Source organism: Labrus mixtus, chromosome 8, assembly GCF_963584025.1.
Source record: "Labrus mixtus chromosome 8, fLabMix1.1, whole genome shotgun sequence".
NCBI lineage: Eukaryota > Metazoa > Chordata > Actinopteri > Labriformes > Labridae > Labrus > Labrus mixtus.
The window spans coordinates 29,170,100-29,188,949 of record NC_083619.1 but is presented as its reverse complement, the minus strand read 5'-3'; the positions used below and the strand labels follow the sequence as shown (position 1 = coordinate 29,188,949).

Sequence of the window (18,850 nt, the reverse complement as noted above, 5' to 3'; positions counted from 1 at the left end):
GTGAAAATTTGGACCAAAACCAGCTACGCAGATGTCATGGATACGAGGGTTTAAGACGTGTCATGGCTGCTTTTACAGTATTCTGTGCTGATCAGTTAATTATCCATGTTATGTTATGTATGTTAGCCGTCCACTTCAGCTAATGATGCCCTGGGTTGATTCTACTGTCCGATCAGAGGCTTTATTTGGCATCCCGACACTGAAATTGCCTGAACATGGCGTCAGTTGCTCAGCCAATTTTCTCTTTTATTGTGTTGCACAGAATAAAACTCTCAAAGTATCCCACCTTGCATCCAAACGTTGCATAAACGTTTCTTAAAAATCAGCCATTTAAAGACGCAACAGTCACAGAATCATCCAGGGAAATCTGTCGGGGACTCAAATTACTGCACTGAGGGTCAAAAAATTTTAAGTTCAGATGAGATTTGTCTTCTCTGTGTTTATGATTTTATGTTCTGTAACAGGAGTTGTGTCTCTGTAACACCCGGGTCGACGCCTACAAGTCGTAGGTCAGCTGAGCGACTTGTCTCTATGTGTTGTCCATCCATTGCAGCCGTGACTTCTCTAAATGTGACTAGAATGTGTTTGACATGTTAATATTCTGCATGTAGACTCTTGAGGGGCCATTTTAAGGTCTCTGCCAAAATAAAAAAAGGAAATGTTTTTTTTAAGAACAAACCGGCTGACTCGTTTTTTATGGTGTGTTCATTTTTATTTGAGAGAGTTCTTATGTTTCTTCTGACACGGCTCTCATATCAAAAGGTATTCCACTTTCTTGTGATGGATTATTTTATTTACATAAATCCTCTGTGTGTTTGTGTGTGTGTGTTTGTGTGTGAGAGAGACAGATTTGACAGCATAACCAAATAATTGAGATGACCTGTGTGATCAGTCACAGGAGACTAAACTGTTTGCTTTCGTTTATTTCTCTGCAGAGACGCGGTGTCCTAAATCCATACTAAACACTGACAATCTGCCGTATTCAAATGTCAGTGCTCTATTTATAAGAAACACATCTGTATCCCTGTGAGGGTTTGAACCTCTTTAAGTAAAGTAGGCAATGTGTTAACTGTCAATTTCATGTCGCCCAGTTGGGACAAAAGTACATTAATCGGATCTTGTAACCACTGGCGGCTGGTGCATTGTTCTTCAGGGGACACATGCACCAGGATGTATGTCTTGGTCTGTTAGCTTGATGCTAAGACATACTAGAAAATGCCATTAACAGGCTAACAGAATTAGCATCTCGATAATTTTAAGGCAAGTTTATTTTAACTCAAACAATTTTGCTTAACAAACTTAAACAACACCATATGCACTCGTACTTACAGGCATATGTGTCCTAAGCTCTGCTGCTCTGATCCATCTTCATAAACAGTCACTGTTCTGATCTAGCTCTTTATGTCTCCGTCCATGGGACGTATGAATATGAGTAACTGAGCATTTGCAACTTCTAACGAAAGTCGACGGAGGCTTGGAACGCTGGAATTTAGTGCCCAAGACTGATCCATGTCACTTTGGGCTCTTTAAAGGTGACATATCCTATTGTTTATGGTGAGAAGGCAGACTCAGGGCAGAACAAACACCTAGTTGTTGGAGTGTCACCCACCTGGGGGAGGGGCTACTGCCCTTTGTGATGTCATGAAGGGAAAATCTCCAAACGGCCTGTTTGAGCACACATTTTCTGAAAAGTGGAGCAGGGAGAAGACTGAGAGGATGGACTTTTCTCATCATTGGGGGGTTTGTAGACGGACTAGAGACACATATTAGTGTTAGAGAAACATGGTGAAGTTTTGTATATGTGACCTTTAATGTCCTGGATCTCATAGAGTAACCTGTTGATTAAATATTATTCAAATCAAATACAGACTCCAGGTCATTGGCCCAGAATAACAATGAAAAAAACATCCCAATTAAATATCTTTTGAGTGAGTCTGTGATCAGACATCTTCACAAGTTTATTCTAAAGCCGAAACATCTCACATTTCTTACATTTCTTTGTGACTCGGATTTGAAAATGAGGTCTGAGGAGGTTAAACATGGTATTCATCTATGTCTCGTTAGTCCCTCTACACCCACCTGTCAGAGGGGAGGAGGGGCTATATCATGATGTTCTCAACTTTTTTTTTATCTGTTAGTCTGCAGACGCAAGATCCAGAGCAGAGGTTACCAACTCTTCACATGTGTGCGTCCCACATTTCTACACAAGGCAGGGACTCAGGCACGCTACCCGGCAGTAAATATAGAGTTACAGACCGGAGGAGGTATGATGGAGTGAGGGGGAAGGACTGGATGGGTGGGGTGGGATGGGGTGGTGGGTTATTAAGAAACAGGAGCAGCTGCTGGCTTCAGTTGAACAGATTCCGCTATCAGTCATCTCTAAAACAACGGACTGATCATCCCATCCAAGAGCTCCCACAAATAAGTCAATGTATGACAAACACTGAACGAGCTAACAAATGCTAACACATACACAAGAATAAAAGAGGCTGCAGTCCATCTTTGAATGCCTCAGACTCAGGTAATCCTGGACTTGACTGCAGTGCGCTGAAAACACCTGAACGCTAACTTTTCATAAAGAGCATCCTATTAAATGGTATCGTAGGGTATCTTAACTTGCGTACCTTTAGCCTCGTTTGAGACCAGCACAGGCCTGCGTGGGAGCCAGTCATGTAAGCTTACCCTGTGAGAATTCATTCATCAGTGAGTGTGTTATTTTTAACGCATTGGATGGTGTATTTATGGACACTAAATCTTTCTCAACACTGTGTTATTTATAGAAGAAAATGAAGTTCATGACTTTTTCAAACTGTAAGCTTTAAGGACCAACAGCGTATCTCTGCGCTGACATGGACCGAGCACTCTGCACATCATGTATGCTCATGTAGTTCAGAGCAGCGAGCGTTGAGAAAGTGTCGCTCTGCCGTCTCTATAAAGAGCGTCACATCTCAGTCACCATCGATGTTAGGACTCTGCAGCCCGCGGGACAGTGAAAAGGGCAACGCTGCAATGTTTTAATCCCTGAAACATTCCAGCTCGGTGTAATCAGAGGAGACACCCAGGGCGCTCTTTGCAATTTTTCACAGCAGAGCTGCAGAACGACACCTGGCCTGTTGTTGATGTACAAGTTTCGCAGCTGTTAGCATGAACGTACGCGCAAATAATGGAAAATTATGAATCAGTGCGTGGCTCTGAGATAGCAGAGCAGGAGTTGAACGGGGGTTTCCATCATCCCCTCATTTCTGAGTGTCGCCTTACAAAGAGTTTTATATTTAGCTAGGGGGGTTCGTGTGAGCGCTCTGAGTTTAGTGCCCGGCCCAGATCCCGAGGAGGGTTGAAGTCAGGTTCCTTTTGGATCCTGAAGCCTTTTTTAAAAGGGCGGGAGGTGGAGTTTTCCCTCTCTCCTCGTCTGCAGGCCTGAGTCGGCACACAGCGGCTGGGTGCTTCACCTCTCTGGTCTCTCCTCTGGTAACTCCACTCTGTTCAAGTTAAACCCCATTTCTGCAACTTTCACACAAATCTTAAGTGATAGATCTTCCATACAGCGATGGATCAGCACAAATATCGCACAGCCGGAGTGCAGGAGAAGCTGGAGATCGTCGGGGTGGAGGACGCGGACGGGAACCCCATCAGCGCCCTGACTATACTGTCTCTGCTGGAGCGCGTGGCGGGCATCATCGATAACGTCCAGTCCTGCCAGCAGCGCATGGAGGACCGCCAGCTGGAGCTGGAGAACAACATCAAGACCATCCAGGGCGACGTGCTCAAACTGGCCAAAGACCACAACGAGACCAGTGGCACGGTGGAGAAGCTCCTGCAGAAGACCCGCAAGGTCAGCGCCAACGTGAAGGAGGTCCGGTCGCGCGTCGAGAAGCAAAATGTTCGCGTCAAGAAGGTTGAAACCACGCAGGACGAGCTGCTCACCCGCAACAAGTTCAGAGTCGTCATCTATCAGGTGAGCAAAGAGCTAATGTCATGATTGGTTGTATTTTTGAGTTTATAGATGACAATTTTATAAAAACCTTAAAGGTTAAAATGTGACCACTGGTAACTGAGACTGGTGGCAGCCATTTTTAAAAGTCTTTAAGAAACACCAAGCTCAAGTGATAAAGTTTTACTCAACTGTATGAAGTCACAGAAATCTAAAAGTTCAAGTCATTCATCAGATTCTCTGGACAAGCGCTACATGTGTATATATTTAAGCTATTTGACACACGTTTAAAAGTTGCTCCTGAAGTTTGAATAAGATATACAGACGGCTAAAACCAAGGAAAAGAAAGATAAAGCTAACAGGGATTAAAGTTTGATGGTGTAAATAAATTCGAAAGGAAAGGACGAAACAGTAAAATCCTCTGACTTCCGACTTTGAGGGGATCTCTGGGAAGAAAACCATACCCCCTCTGTATTCTGGCAAAACCAATCACAGTCAGCCAACTCACGTTTGTATCGTTTAAAATATTTATTGCAGCAGAACATAGTCTGTGTTTGCCATCTAGTCTCTGACCTCATCACTCCTCGCAGATTTGTGTAACATGCAGAAGTTTGAGGAGTGATGGGATGGTATCTTAAACCCCCAGTCGGGGTCTACAGGTGGATGCTGGGTTGGTGGTTGCAGGGTTGCAATACTGGTGGAGGTCAGAGCTGGTAATGAAAGAGCAGAGAGGGAGAGAGCGGAAATCTTGCAGCTTAAATACACCACTAATTGGAAGGAGGTGTAGGGAGTGTAGACCTGGATGTGAGAGTTTAGGTAAGAAGGAGCCGTTTGAGTCGCTGTTTTGTAAGTGAGCAGCAGAGTTTTTATATTTGATGGGATCAGTAACTGGGAGCCAGTGGAGGGAGATGAACACTGGAGTGACATGTGCTGTTTTAAGGAGGTTGAAGACCAGTTGTTCTGCTGTGTTTTGGATCATCTGCCGGGGTTTGATGGTGCGCGTAGGAAGACCTGCCAGTAGGGAGTTGCAATAGTCGATGCAACTGGACCCAATCATGTTCAAATTTGAAAAGCAGTAATAAGAACCCCTGAAGGTGGTTGTCAAATCAGATCTTTGTGTTTCGACAAACCAAACCAGTTCCAGAGTAGCCCCCACTCCTTGCTGGTTTACAAGAGAGAACCGCTTACGTCAGGGGCTTGGGGGGCGGGGTTATCGTGGACCAGTAGAAGTAGAATCACACAAAACTTTGTTGTGACCTCATCAGGAACAGATCAGTTAACATAAGTATAAACTTCAGGAACTTTGTCAGGAGGGATACTTGAAAGGAGACGCTGTAGTCCTCCATTGTTGTTGTTGTTGTTCATAAAGACGGCGCACAAGTGTTACTGGGAAATCAGAGACTGAGCCAGGGACGTAATGAAGTCGCTCTTTCGTGGGTCCTTGCCTGTGGAAAACAAAATATTGCATATTGAACCAGCACTAGCACCAGCCCAGAACCAGCCCATTTCACATTGGTGAAAAGTCGAAATATCATTCTATTATAATTTCTGTCTCCACTAATCATATCTCCTGGATGACCAGCCAGTCATCAAATCTGTCGAGAGCCTTTACAATCTGTTGTCGTCACCATGTTCCTCTAACTCTAACATGTGTCTCTAGTCCGTCTACAAACTCCCCAATGATGAGAAAAGTCCATCCTCTCTGTCTTCTGCCTGCTCCACTTTTCAGAAAATGTGTGCTCAAACGGGCCGTTTTGAGAATTTCCCTTCATGACATCACAAAGGGCAGTAGCCCCTCCCCCAGATGGGTGACACTCCCACAGCTAGGTGTTTGTTCTGCCCTCTGAGTCTGCCTTCTCACCGTAAACAATAGGACATGGAGCGAGAAAGAACGAGGACACCCAAGCCCTTCCAGAGAGGGGGTGTGGTCAGACACAGCTCATTTACATTTTTAAAGGTACAGACACAGAAACAGCCTGTTCTGAGCAGGGCTGAAATAGAGGGGTTTATAGACATGATCAAAAACAGGATCAAAGTGGATTTAGAACAAGAAACTTCACACACATGTTTTGAGGAGCTCTGAGACTTATTTAACCTGGTTGAAAAGGAGGAGAATATGTGACCTTTAAAACATTTCTGGAGTGATTTTCTAACATTTTTAGGGACAGAGCCTGCACACTTAAACGTACTGAGTGTGTTAAACATGTAAGTCGAGTCCTTTTTATGATTGCTGTATTATTTAGTCTGCTCTTATCAACTGTAATAATAGTCTCTGCATCCAGTCAGCAGCCAATCAGCTCATGTCTTGATTATCAGACACACCTTGTAGGCATTGGGGTAAAATTAAGTTACAGATCAGAAATAAAGTCAGTTCATTCTCTCTGACTGCAGAAACTTCTGAGAGCAAAGTGGAGAGGTCTCTGCTCAAATCAGCTCTGACTCGATTCATTACGGAAGGGAGGCAGCGAGGGGAGGGGGTTGTGAGGCAATGAATGGCGACGCTTAAGAGCCCTTGACTCGGCAACACTGGCAATTTATAGAAAAGCATCCTGGAGGGGAGCATTAATCAGGTCAGGTGGAACAGAAGAAAACAGGATGATTCACTTGAGAGTTTGCGTTGTGATGTGCAACGCAGCGCAGCGCCGAGTTCTCTGAAGCCTAAACAAGAAGAAATTACAGGAACAAACATTCAGTTTAGTCGTCTCATGACATGGAGGGTTTAAAAATAAACAAAACGAGGTGTTTGTAACTCCAAATAGATGCTTTGACATCCTTCAGAAGTGAGAAGGAGTGAGAAAAGGTACGGCTCTTGTTGTAAAAAAAACAAAAAAACAACAAAGATGGACAGATTTTAAAACAGCAGATCGGAGCTGTGGACTTTTTCCATGTTATTCCTCTTCATACGACGCTGCAGGCTGACTGAGAGGAGATGTAATTTTAATAATAACATCATTTATGTTCATGCAGAATCATATCATATGCAGAATCACTCAAAGTAGCCACTCCCCCTTACTTTAAAGATCACATACTCTCCTCTTCTTCTTCAGTGTAAATAAGTGTCAGAGCTCCTCAAAACATGTGTGTGAAGTTTCTTGTTCTAAATCCACTCTGATCCTGTATTTGATCATGTCTATAAACCCCTCTATTTCAGCCCTGCTCAGAACAGGCTGTTTCTGTGTCTGTACCTTTAATTATGTAAATGAGCTGTGTCTGACCACGCCCCCTCTCTGGAAGGGCTCGGGTGTACTCTGTCTTTCTCTCTCCATGTCCTATTGTTTACGGTGAGAAGGCAGACTCAGAGGGCAGAACAAACACCTAGCTGGGGAGTGTCACCCACCTGGGGGAGGGGCTACTGCCCTTTGTGATGTCATGAAGGGAAAAGTTTTCTCGGAAGAAGGTCTGACTAAATTTGCACCAATCAGAGAGCATTTTCTTCAAGCATGTCACATTTTAGACCTCTCGTGACTGTCCACGTGTGAACACAGACCAAACCTGAGGTAATTGTGCAGCAATGGAACAAACTGATCCGTGATTCAGACCAGAGCAAACGAACTAAAGGTGTGAAAAACTCTCTCAAACACAAGAGACCCTGCTGATGTTGGAGATGGACGAAGCAGCAGACATACAGTCAGTGTTCAGAGGGGTGGGGAGCGTAGGGGGGAGGGGGGAGGGGTTTAACATCCAGGCTTCAGAATAGAAAGAGGGCTGCGATGTGCTACTAACAGCTGCTGTGGCTCCATGACAGAGAGAACTATTCTGGGACCACAGCATTCTGCCTCACTGCCAACAGGGACACGCTATAAACTGCTGTCAACCAGAGTCAGCCTCTAACATGGCAGCTTAACACCGGGGTCAACATACAGAGAGAGAGACAGAGAGAGAGAGGAGAGAGAGAGGTGTCAATCATCCCCACTTGCAAAATCCCGCCTCCCTTAACCCTCAGCAATCTGCAATGCTGAAGCGCCTACAACTGTGTTTTTGCTTATTTCAATGTCATTTATTGGATTGTCTTCAAATACTTCATATACCTTAAATCTGTACAACTTAAACGCACAGTTTGTAAATTCTGCCACCAGGGGGGGCTCTCGAGGCTGGCGGGGAATCGTGGGAGTGAATCTGTCTGCTACCCTTCCACCCCTGATGGAAACGACTCTGAGTTGTCCGTAGTCAAGACGACCGGGTGAAACCGTCCTGAGGAAGAGAATATGTTTACCGACGCGCTAATGTATCCGAGTATAATTCACATGATGTTTTTATCACATCAGCACAAACAGCAACAGTACGGCAGCTTTCAGTAGCAGCTCACGCTTCCTTATAAAGCGGTCTTTGACCTAACATCTGGTGTTTCCACGGTATATGGATAAGACTTGCAGTGTCCGACTGTACCGTACTGTAAACAGTGTGTTTTTGACAATCGAACGTAAATATGAAATGAACAGTCGACCTATTCTGCTGAGCACCATTTTAAAACTCACTTTTTTTTTTGCAATGCTGGATGCCCAAACTAAACGTGGGTAAGGTTTCAGAACGTGAGGTAAACGTATGTTGGAGTAATCCCAGGATGAGTCGGCAGAGGGCGCTACACGATAGCTCCCGAGAATGTCACCAGACGGCTTCAAGCCTCTATGTATGTCGTTGAAAGCCTCTCTTCTCCCAGCACTGGAGAGCAGCTCTTTCCTGGCAGCCCTGCAGCGTTTTGCACCCTCCCTGGAAGGCTTCCGGAGAGCTGGCCAATCAGAAATCAGAAGACAGTGGGCACATGGGGAGGGGGGGCCTTAAAGAGACAGTAGCTGAAATGAACAGTTTCAGGCAGAGGCTGAAATGAGGGATTTTACAGACGCCATTATCAGATGAATAAGGAGTTCATCAGTCCTGTTTCCGCGTTCTCTTTTTGTATTTCTGTGGAGTCCATGTCTGCTCCCGGGGTGGCTCAGTCTTTCTCTCAGACAGTCGCAGTGTTGAGTTTCTTCATGACGGATGTGCTGTCGGTTATTCTGAGGGCCTCCGTTCATCTCCTAATATAGAGCTTCAGCTGTGCTCATTTAACCAGGAAGCAACAGGAGCTTTGTCAGAGGCGGTCGTGGCCGGCGGCTGAATAATGAAGGCCGGGACAGTAATAAGAAAAAGATAAATGTCCGCTGGTTTACACCCAGGGCCTCTCTGCCTTGGCTGTTTGTCACGACACTGGACATCAGAGGACAGGGCGTCATTTAGGACGAGCTAATGGACTTTACTTTGTGATCTTTCTGCTGTGTGACAATGAGACAAGCTGAGCAATGACGCGAATATGAGTCGAAATGAAACCCAGAGGTCGCTCAGCTAACAGCAAGGAGGTTTGAAATATTCCCGCTTCATCAAGTGTTAAAAACAGAGCAATGGTGGAATGCAACTCTTACATCTTCTGACTACTTCCCTGTGATTTCAAGATTTTTTATTTTTGGGCTTTTTGTGCCTTTTATGGAGAGATAGGACAGTGGATAGAGTTGGAAATCAGGGAGAGAGAGAGTAGGGAATGACATGCGGGAAAGGAGCCACAGGCCGGATTTGAACCTGGGCCCTACTTCCCTGTGATTTCAAACCTGGGAGTGAACTTTATTCTAATAGCTTTAAAAGGTTTTGTAAATCCTGCAGTAGAGTTCTTCAGACAGGCTCTTATGGCTGCAATGTAATGCTCAAATATGTCTATTACATAGAGTCCACTAAAAGTTCCAGTTCTCGTCAGTGCAGGATCAGATTGTTATTCTATCCCAGAACTACCACCAGTAACGTGTGCATTGCATTGACAGCTGGGGCCACAAAACCATGAAGTTTCCCCCGGTAATTACAGAATCAAACACAACAGCGCGAGATAATACGATGTATGAGGAATTAAATCGTATCAAAACCATCGATTATCGTATAAACACATAAACAAACACACATACAGTCATTGTTCTGAACCGTCAAAACGGAGGGTTTTATTCTGAAAATAAACCGGATGTTTTAATGTCGTTTTGGTGTCTGACTTCCTGTCCCGTCCCACTCGATCTGCTCTGTGGTAAATTGTTGCGCCCTGCTCAGCCATCGGTCAAAAATAGAAGCCTTGTGTATCTGCTGAGACCGAAAACACACATCTGGTGGAATTTAGCAGAAAGGGCCCGATCACGTAGAGAGAAAGCGTCGCCTGCAAAACTATTGTTATCGTCTAGTACAGTGCGCTTTCTTCGTCGATTTGTCCCTTTTGGCCGAAGCAGCCAATCAAATCAAGTAGGAGAAAAGCAGCAGCGAGATCTCTATGTATGGTCGAATTCCATTTTTTAAAACAAAGAGAAAGACGGCTCGCACACTGCAGGGGCTCCAATACTCCACAAATTGATTTCATCAAGGAGCACGCCTGCTCTTCATCAGACACGAGTCGACAGAGTCTGATGAAGAGCAGGCGTGCTCAAAACGTCACATTCAAACCAGCAGAGGGTGTCAGCTCATGCCTCAACCCAAACACCCCCCCGGTGTGATTATTGTATCATTCACAATGTCTGGACGCTCTGCGACGACTCCTCCCTGATTAATGAGCGTGATCTGTGCAGGTGGCGTCAGTCTAATTATGATTAATTAGCTTTAACATCCAAAGTCAGATGTAGGGCGCAGCAGGTGGAGCGGGCAGGAGCCGCTTTATTTGGCTTAGACATCAGGATCCATATGACAGCCGGATTGTTTAACGGGCAGATTAGAGTTGGAGAAATTTGCACAGCAACACAATTTAAAAATACAATATGTAGAAGTTTTACACTAAAACGGAGTAGCAGAGAGGATCACTCCCATGATTCCCCGCCTGCCTCGACGGCATCTTTTGTTATTGTTTTGATTGAGAGCCCCCTGGTGGCGGAATTTTACATGCTGTGTGGTCTAACGTAAAGAACTCAGACAATAAAATCACAAAAGTTATAACTATGAACGCTGAAGGGAGCATGAATGTCTGGATCACATTTGAAAGGGCAAAATATATACGCACATCACGTCGTGTTAGGGAAAAGCTAAAGCAGCAGAGAGAAGATACGCCTGCACACGTGCTTGGATGCCACAAATATAAGTTTTTACTTATTAAGAATGCAACATTAAACATTTCCTTGAATAAAACTTTTTTTTGGAAAAGTTTAAAAATGTTTAAAATCCCCAGATATGAACAAATCCAACATATTGTAGATCGTAATAGTTACTGCAACTTAGAAGACATAAATGTCCTTGTAGGACTGTCGAACGATTTGAAATGTTTGTCGCGATTAATCAGATTTTTAATCGCATGTTTGAAATTCCATTATTTCACATTTAAAAATAAAACTTGTAAGACTTTTATTTTGAATGTTTGTACTCTCTTTAGCTGAGTGTTTGTTTCTTCCTGTTTGAACTTAACCCTACTTTTACTTTGAAATACAGTAAGTTATGGTTAAAGACCTTACTCATTGTTAAGACAAATGGGATGGGGGAGATGGGATAAGATGCAGGAAGGATTTCTCCTTTGTATTCCTCACGTTCCTGTTGTCCACACTTCCTTGGTGCGCAGGCCGTGCACGGTGGTTGTGGGGACGACACAGTCCGATGGTGGTGGCTGGGCGTCAGGGACGTCGGGTGGTAGTAGTCCCCGATCATCTCGCTTCAGGTTGGGGAGCTCCGTCTACTCGAGAGTTAAGGCCTCCTGGGCTTCTAACACTCTGATCCCAGTGACAAACAATTGGGATTAGTATTTCTTAGGATTAGTCTTTGATGCTGATGTTGACGTGTTTCACCTCTGGACATTTTGAATGTTTGACCACACCTGCCATCATAATGCCTATCAGCCTAGTGGTGGAGAAATCTTTTAGTAAGGGTGTGGCCCCCATTTTTTTTTTTTTAAATGACCACCCGAAGATGACCTCTGGTTGAATCATTGTGATTTAAGTGTGTGGGTATATCTTCCTCTCTCTCTGGACCATATTTCATCACATGGAGTCGTTGAGGTATTTCAGTCTGGGCCAAAGCAGCGGAGCAACATTCTTCCCTTCTCTGCTGAAATCAGATGGCGTCATTATTATTAGCCTCCATCTTGAATTACAGGTGTTGTTCCTGCCAGCGGCTTCCTGTCTCAGTGAGTCTCAGTTACTCCTCATCGGTAAAAATAGACAAACTCGATCTCATGGAGGAGCCTGTGTCCTGTAGACAAGAGGCTGCAGGTCAGCTCTAAATGATGGAGCCTCTCAAAGGAATATCACATTATTTCTATGTGGACGTGCATCGACGATAAAACACAGAAATTAATCTCTTATGGATAGAGGAGACAGATGAGAAGATGGGTATTAGTTTCATCTCTGTGAGTCTTGATCATTGACTGTCTGTGTGTAAAGATGGACGACAGGTCTCCACCTCCTATATGTAGAAAAGTGAAGCCAAATCATTCCTGCAATCTTGTTCTGGTGAGTTGATGCTCGGATAGTGGAGCTGTTCTTCCTCTAACCAAAACACACGTTTAACATACTGATATTTGGGATTTAATCTTCACAGACATCGATGTCTTTTTCAACATAATGATGCTAAGAACTCGGTCTACTTCCTGTCATTGGTTCACCGTGAGGCTGCAGGGAGTGTTGGTCTGCAGCATTGTTCAGAGCAGCGTAAAGAAACCAGGAATGTAAATGTTAATTTTTCCAGTTCTCTGATGGTTTACTGTCACACTGCTTGATTCTCAATTCAAGTTTTAAAAGCTGTTTTCCTGACCTTTTTTCTCCGTAGGGTGAGACGGAGATCCCATCAGTCGCCGTCACAAAGTCTCCCAAAGGAACCGGCCTGGACGGGCTGGAGATCGAGCCTGACTTGTATGACATCCCTGTTGACCTCTCCTCCGACGAGGAGTACCTGAGCTTGGACGAGGCCGACCCGTCGAGAGCCGCACGCATTAAGAAATCAGTCGCAAAGAGCACGGAGACCCTGAAGGCCGCCTTCTCCAAGGAGAAGATGAACAAGACCAAAGACAGCCTGGGCACCAAGTTCCACAACCTGGGAGATAAGGTGATGCCGCAAGAGCGCAGGGACAAGATGCACCAAGCCGGCGAGCGACTGAAACAGTCCGGCGAGCGGTTGAAGGAAAACATCGCCAAGAAGGCTCCGAACAAAGAGACCTTCCGCATCAAGCTGAAGAAGGAGAGAGCCGTCGCTGAGGGCCAGGAGGGCGCAGAGGCCGGGGCCGAGGCCGAGGCCCAAAGCGCAGAGCCAGAGGAGCTCCCGGGGGTCGCCTACACTGAGGTAGCCATGGAATCCAAGAGGGAGGGGCCTGTGGAGGAGGCCGGCGCCACCCGGATAGGGAAGTAGATCAGACGACATGTCAGTGAGGAGGAAGGACATTGGAGAAAGGGTGTGATCAGCTGGCATCGATGAAGAAGATCTTTATTTCAGGAGTGAATTAAAACAGAAGATGGTCTTGGGATGGGTCTCCGCTCCGACACCAAAACTCATCAGGATATAAACTGGTTACTTATCAGCTCTTATTCAGGGTCAGGTTACTTCCTGCTGACAATACCACAAATACATTAAAACAACAATGTGAGAATCTGTATTTTGAATGCACTAAGAAAAATTCATCTTCAGAAGTTCATATCTCAGAGTGTCAACAGATCGTGTTGTGATACGTGTCCGCAGTCGGAGTACAGGTTGGGTCGAGGTTTATTTTGAAAAGATAGCTGGAATGTTAAAAAAAAAAGGTTACTTAAGGATTATGAATGTTGGTCTAAGGTTCATGTTTTGATATTTTATCTGGCTGTACATATGTTGTTGTACAAACTACCTGAACTGGTGACGGTGTAATTCGGTCCGAGCAGGCCTCAGCAGCTGGTCTCTGAGGAGCCCGCTGAGAAAATAATAAACATGGATTCAACTTCAGACTGGTTTCTGTATGCAGTTAGTAACATGGCAGTAAAGTTAGAGTAAACTTTAAGGTGCTTAAAAGCCGCCTCCGTGATTGTTTAGGTAGATATTCAAGCTGCACAGGGAGCCAAAGAGACAGAACTCAGTTTTGGGAGCTGACCGTGTAGACCATGAAAGGGTGAAAGAAGGTTAGCATGACCACATTCACATCAGCAAGGTACATTGAAACACTTTGGGGACAATTTTTTAAAATGCAAAACAGTCGATCTAAAGGAACATAAAACAGACAAAGAGGAAGCTTCTAACAATCTCCAAAGGGTAACTTAAAGTAAAAGCACCAAAAACAAATGCTAAGGGTATCTTTCTAACACACTTAAAGGTACCTTGATACGTAATCAAAAGTACCTTCAAACGGAACCAGAGGGTGCTTTTATACAAACTGTAAAGGTTAGCTTGAAATGTGTGCTAATGTTACGAAAGCAGACAGCAAAAAGTAGGGAAGAAGGTTCTCTTAAGGGTACGCCCTTAAGAGAACCTTCTTTCACACACTTAGAGCCCCTTGAAGCTTACTCTCAATGTACCTTCAAACGGATGCTAAAGGGTACCTTAAAACCACTGGTTTCTTGGAAATTATGCTAAAGGTACCTTTAAACTGCCCTCTGAGTCTGCCTTCTCACCGTAAACAATAGGACATGGAGCGAGGAAGCTAGAGACACCCAAGCCCTTCCAGAGAGGGGGCGTGGTCAGACACAGCTCATTTACATATTTAAAGGTACAGACACAGAAACAGCCTGTTCTGAGCAGGACTGAAATAGAGAGGTTTATAGACATGATCAAATACAGGATCAGAGTGGATTTAGAACAAGAAACTTCACACACATGTTTTGAGGAGCTCTGAGACTTATTTAACCTTATTTAATAATAAAATATGTGACCTTTAAGCTCCTATTGACCACTTTGATCAAATATTTTGCTCTGTGCAGCTTTAAGTTTGTTTGAGCAACACATGCAGTACAGTAGGTAGTGATAGAAAAAATACTTTGCATGAACTTTAGAGCAACACAGACTCTTAGATTTATTTTCGACACTAAGCTTTTGTCATATTTTAGACGTTACTCTGCGATTACTCATCCGAACGTAAACGTGGAGGGGTTTGAGGCGTGCGTTTTGGTGGCTTCAAAGCTTTTCGAGCTCTGTTCAATTTTGATGTATGAATGTTTAATTTTTTTTTTTTCAATTTTGCTGCTTGATATTCATAGTTTCTTTTGAAGTTTGGTGAGCATTGACTTAACGCTCCGTCAGTGATTAGTGAGGCTGCAGCTTTGTTAGAGATGATAGAAACGACGTGTTTTGGTGTTTTGTTACAGCTAGCTTATATTAGCTGATATGCTGATTTTATTCAACTTTTTCTGATATATACATGTTTAAAAACTGACTATTTATGTTCCTGTGATGCTGTTACTGAGTCAACGTGTGCTTCAAGGCCGCAGAAAGTTTCACATTTGTCTGTTTGAACATTTTCACCTCTTTGAAAACAGCTCGGTTTCTTGTTTTCAGTTATCCAGTTTGAACCCTTCCGACTGACTGAACAGCTGATTTAGCCCTTCCTTGTGTTGTTGTTTTTAGTCCTAACTGTATGAGCACCAGCAGTTATTAAAAATAACTTTTGTTTTTGTATAAATAAAGTTCTCACCTGTATGAGCCTGTTACACTGCAATAAAAAAACTCGCCACATGTTACCCAAGGTGTTGTACTTTACTTGAGTATTTTTGATCTTTGCAACTTCGACTACAGTCTCTGATCATCGGTTTTGATTATCTGGACTTTGCAGATTCACGAGAGATTGAACGAGAGTGCATGGTGCACGCTCTCTCATCACAACAAGTCACCGCATGTCCAGCCATGTGTTCAGAACGTGACACCATGACATGCGCTTTCACACCGCATGTCACACCTACACATTCACACACTGATGGCTGCTCAGAGGGTGACCATCAGAAGTAACTCATCGCATTCTTACACATTCACACGTCGCTGACGAAGCAGCGGGAGGACACATCGGACATGTTGCTGCAGGCCCGAGTACGGTACGAGTACGGAACTCGTGATCAAATGAATCAGACTTCAGAGTCAAGCACATTCTCGGATCCGGGCCCCGGTCCCTCGTATTAAACCACGAGTGGTTTGATGGACTTTTGAGTACCACTTCCCCCTCCAAAAAAGACCACACCCCCATTTGGGTGAAAACCAGTAAAGACAGGTAGATGAGAACGCACCGGTACCCCCCAGATTAAATGTGTTTGTTTTGATCACTTCCATCTGAAACCTGTGTTTAAGAGCAGCTAGCAGCAGAGGCTCAGATCATCTCTCCTCTCCGCCGCTGTCGCTCCCTGAGCTCATCTCTCCGCGGCTCAAATTAAATCACTAACTCGATGTCGGCTCGAGCAAAACACGATCACTCAACTGAGTCAGCAGGCTCCTGCAGATTCACTTCTCCGCCGGCGCCCGCGCCTAAATGAAACGCCAATCATTTTGGTTCAGCCCGGAGGGAATTTACAGTTCGACTCATCTGTGTGTGTGTGTGTGTGTGTGTGTGTGTGTGTGTGTGGGCGGAGGGTGTGCAGTTTGTCAAGTGTGGATTTATTGGCCCTAAAACAAACACCGGGGCTCTTACTTCCTCACAGAGTCCAATCAAACGGACCGGCTGAGACATTAAGTGAGTGAAGATGGAGGGTCGGAACAGATGCTCTGACGGGAGGAAGAAATATCACATTTCTCCTTTTCCAGAGCTTTATTTTGAAGGGACACCTAACCAGAGGAAACGCGGGATGTTTGCTTTAATGTCAAACACGTTTATGGTCAACCGCTTCAAAACCTTTCAAGGTGTGAGGTCACCTAAAGTATCCACGAGTAGCGGCCTTGCGTTGGGATCTTGCTCGCCCTGTCACGTTCCACTCTGCTTTAACAACACCCTCACTGTTATCATCCGTAAAGTGTGTGTGTGTGTGTGTGTGTGTGTGTATGTGGGGGGGGATGAATGAGCTGCACACTCTGCTCTCTGCAGGCTGTCAGCTGCTCTGTCTAATTTCAGCACGGCTGCTTTTTATAACCTTTGGAAAGATGACACAGCGACATCGTCTGCACCTCCCGCCAGTCGTCGCCCACTGGGCACCTGTGTTTCACCTTTTCCGGGTTGTCAAGGCAACCGTACCCATCAAAGCCTTTAGAGTGGAGTGAAGCAAAATGACGTTAATTAATTTTCCCCTCGTTCAGGCAGATCTGTGATCCCCGAGCCACGTGCAGACTGCGTCGCTCTGCAGAGTTGTCGACGCCAAAAAAAACATTATTTTTGAGAGGCAGAGAGAAAGCGACGGAGACGCCACCCCGGAGTGATTGCACTCAGCTCCATCTGTTTGTTATGCATTAGCCGAACACAATCGAGCTCTTCAAGCAATCTGCGGAGGAGAAACGGCCCCGAGTGATTCCAGTGCAGAGAAGGATCCACCACTCCATTTAAACATTTTCATCTTCTACGTAAGGGTGCAAATACTTCTTCTTCTGTGAAAAAAAAAAAACACTTCAATACCCCGTGATCTGACTTATCAAGTCTGTTCTCTGAGCAGAACTACAGGTAATCATTCTCTCACCATTCTTGTCACCATGAGCACGAGCGCCTCTGCACTTAATCCAGGACCGTGTTCTTTGGTTTGTTTCATTACCTGAAAAGTCAAACTCTCCGGTTACGATTCAGGGACGCTCTGCTCTAAACTTCTTTAAGCCGAGACTGTATTTATGTTTTTTCTTTGTGCACAGTGACAGCTACGAGACCACAGAAGAAGAGCTATTCACCGAACAAAAGGAGCAGTCAGCGTTACAGAGAACCAGGGGCCGAGAGAGAGACTGAGAAAACACGCTGCATTTCTGCAGCATCAACAAGCAGATAAACAACTGTGTCTCCTAGAAATTACTTTCATGGAGGCTGAGAGTAATTTGCAAAGAAACACAAAGCCCTCTGAATGAGATGCAGATTAAAGGATGTGTGCCCAGCTCTGCAAATATGCTATATGTAAGCACCTGTCACAGGGGAGATTTTAGCTTCACTTGTACAAAAGGAGGAGGTGGAGACGGGTTGTCCATCTTTATTTACAGTCAGCGGTTTCAACAAACCAGCATGGAAATGGCCACAATACAAAACACCAGACAGAAAGAGATTTAACATGCAACATCTGAAGAAAGAGAGTACATAATGTCTGATTATTCTTTTTTACATTTGTGATTCCCTCCAACTCCTCCGTACTCTGTTTCTTTGAGTGGTGGTGGTGAGCAGGAGCTGTCGGTGAAGCAGCTCTGCGGCTCGCTCAGCGTCGTCGTCCGTGCATCAGGCCTGTCAATCAAACGCAGTCACAGGGGAGCCCGGCCTGTGAGCTCACACGCAGGCAGGGAGAAAGCCTGCAGACCAAACAAACACCTTCTCCCTGTAATGCCTCCTGCGCCACAAGGGGGCATCGTTTGATACATGTGTTTGATTAGCAGTATAGAGATTACAAAAATATATATATTCTGTAAGGTAACTGAAGCCATCAGACAAATAAAGTTGAGTTAAAAAGAAAGGACAATATTTACCTTTAGTGGGCCACCTGCTGTGTACCTTGAAACATATGTTTTACAAGTGATCAAACATGCAAGTAAAATTAGATAATAATAAAAAAGTTCAGTTTGGATTAATTATCAGTTTTATAGACTCCAATTAACATCAAATATCTTCAGAATCAGAATCGGGGTTTATTGCCAAGTACATTTACACATACAAGGAATTTGACTTGGTGTATTGGTGCTAAACAATTAACAAGGAAATAAAGCAGAACTAGCAACAACTTAAATAATACAGAATAAGAAGATATTACAATATATAATATAGAATTTAAAAATGTAAAATATAAAATATAAAAAGGTAATGCTGGCCCACACTCCAGCTCGGAAGGTGGCGCTGATACACCTTAAACGCGTATGAACTGCCATTAAACAAAAACGAAGAAGAAGAAGACTGAC

General features: G+C 44.4%; 2 protein-coding genes across 3 annotated transcripts in view; both read left to right on the top strand.

Moving 5' to 3' along the window:
• tmeff1a (transmembrane protein with EGF-like and two follistatin-like domains 1a) overlaps positions 1-18,850 on the top strand; it is an 89,876-nt gene that overhangs the window by 61,457 nt on the left and 9,569 nt on the right. The window lies entirely within an intron of this gene.
• cavin4a (caveolae associated protein 4a) lies at positions 3,318-13,816 on the top strand. The gene is made up of 2 exons (XM_061045484.1): positions 3,318-3,955; positions 12,674-13,816. Exons 1-2 carry the CDS (start codon positions 3,548-3,550, stop codon positions 13,247-13,249), a joined length of 984 nt encoding a protein of 327 aa, XP_060901467.1. The 5' UTR covers positions 3,318-3,547; the 3' UTR covers positions 13,250-13,816.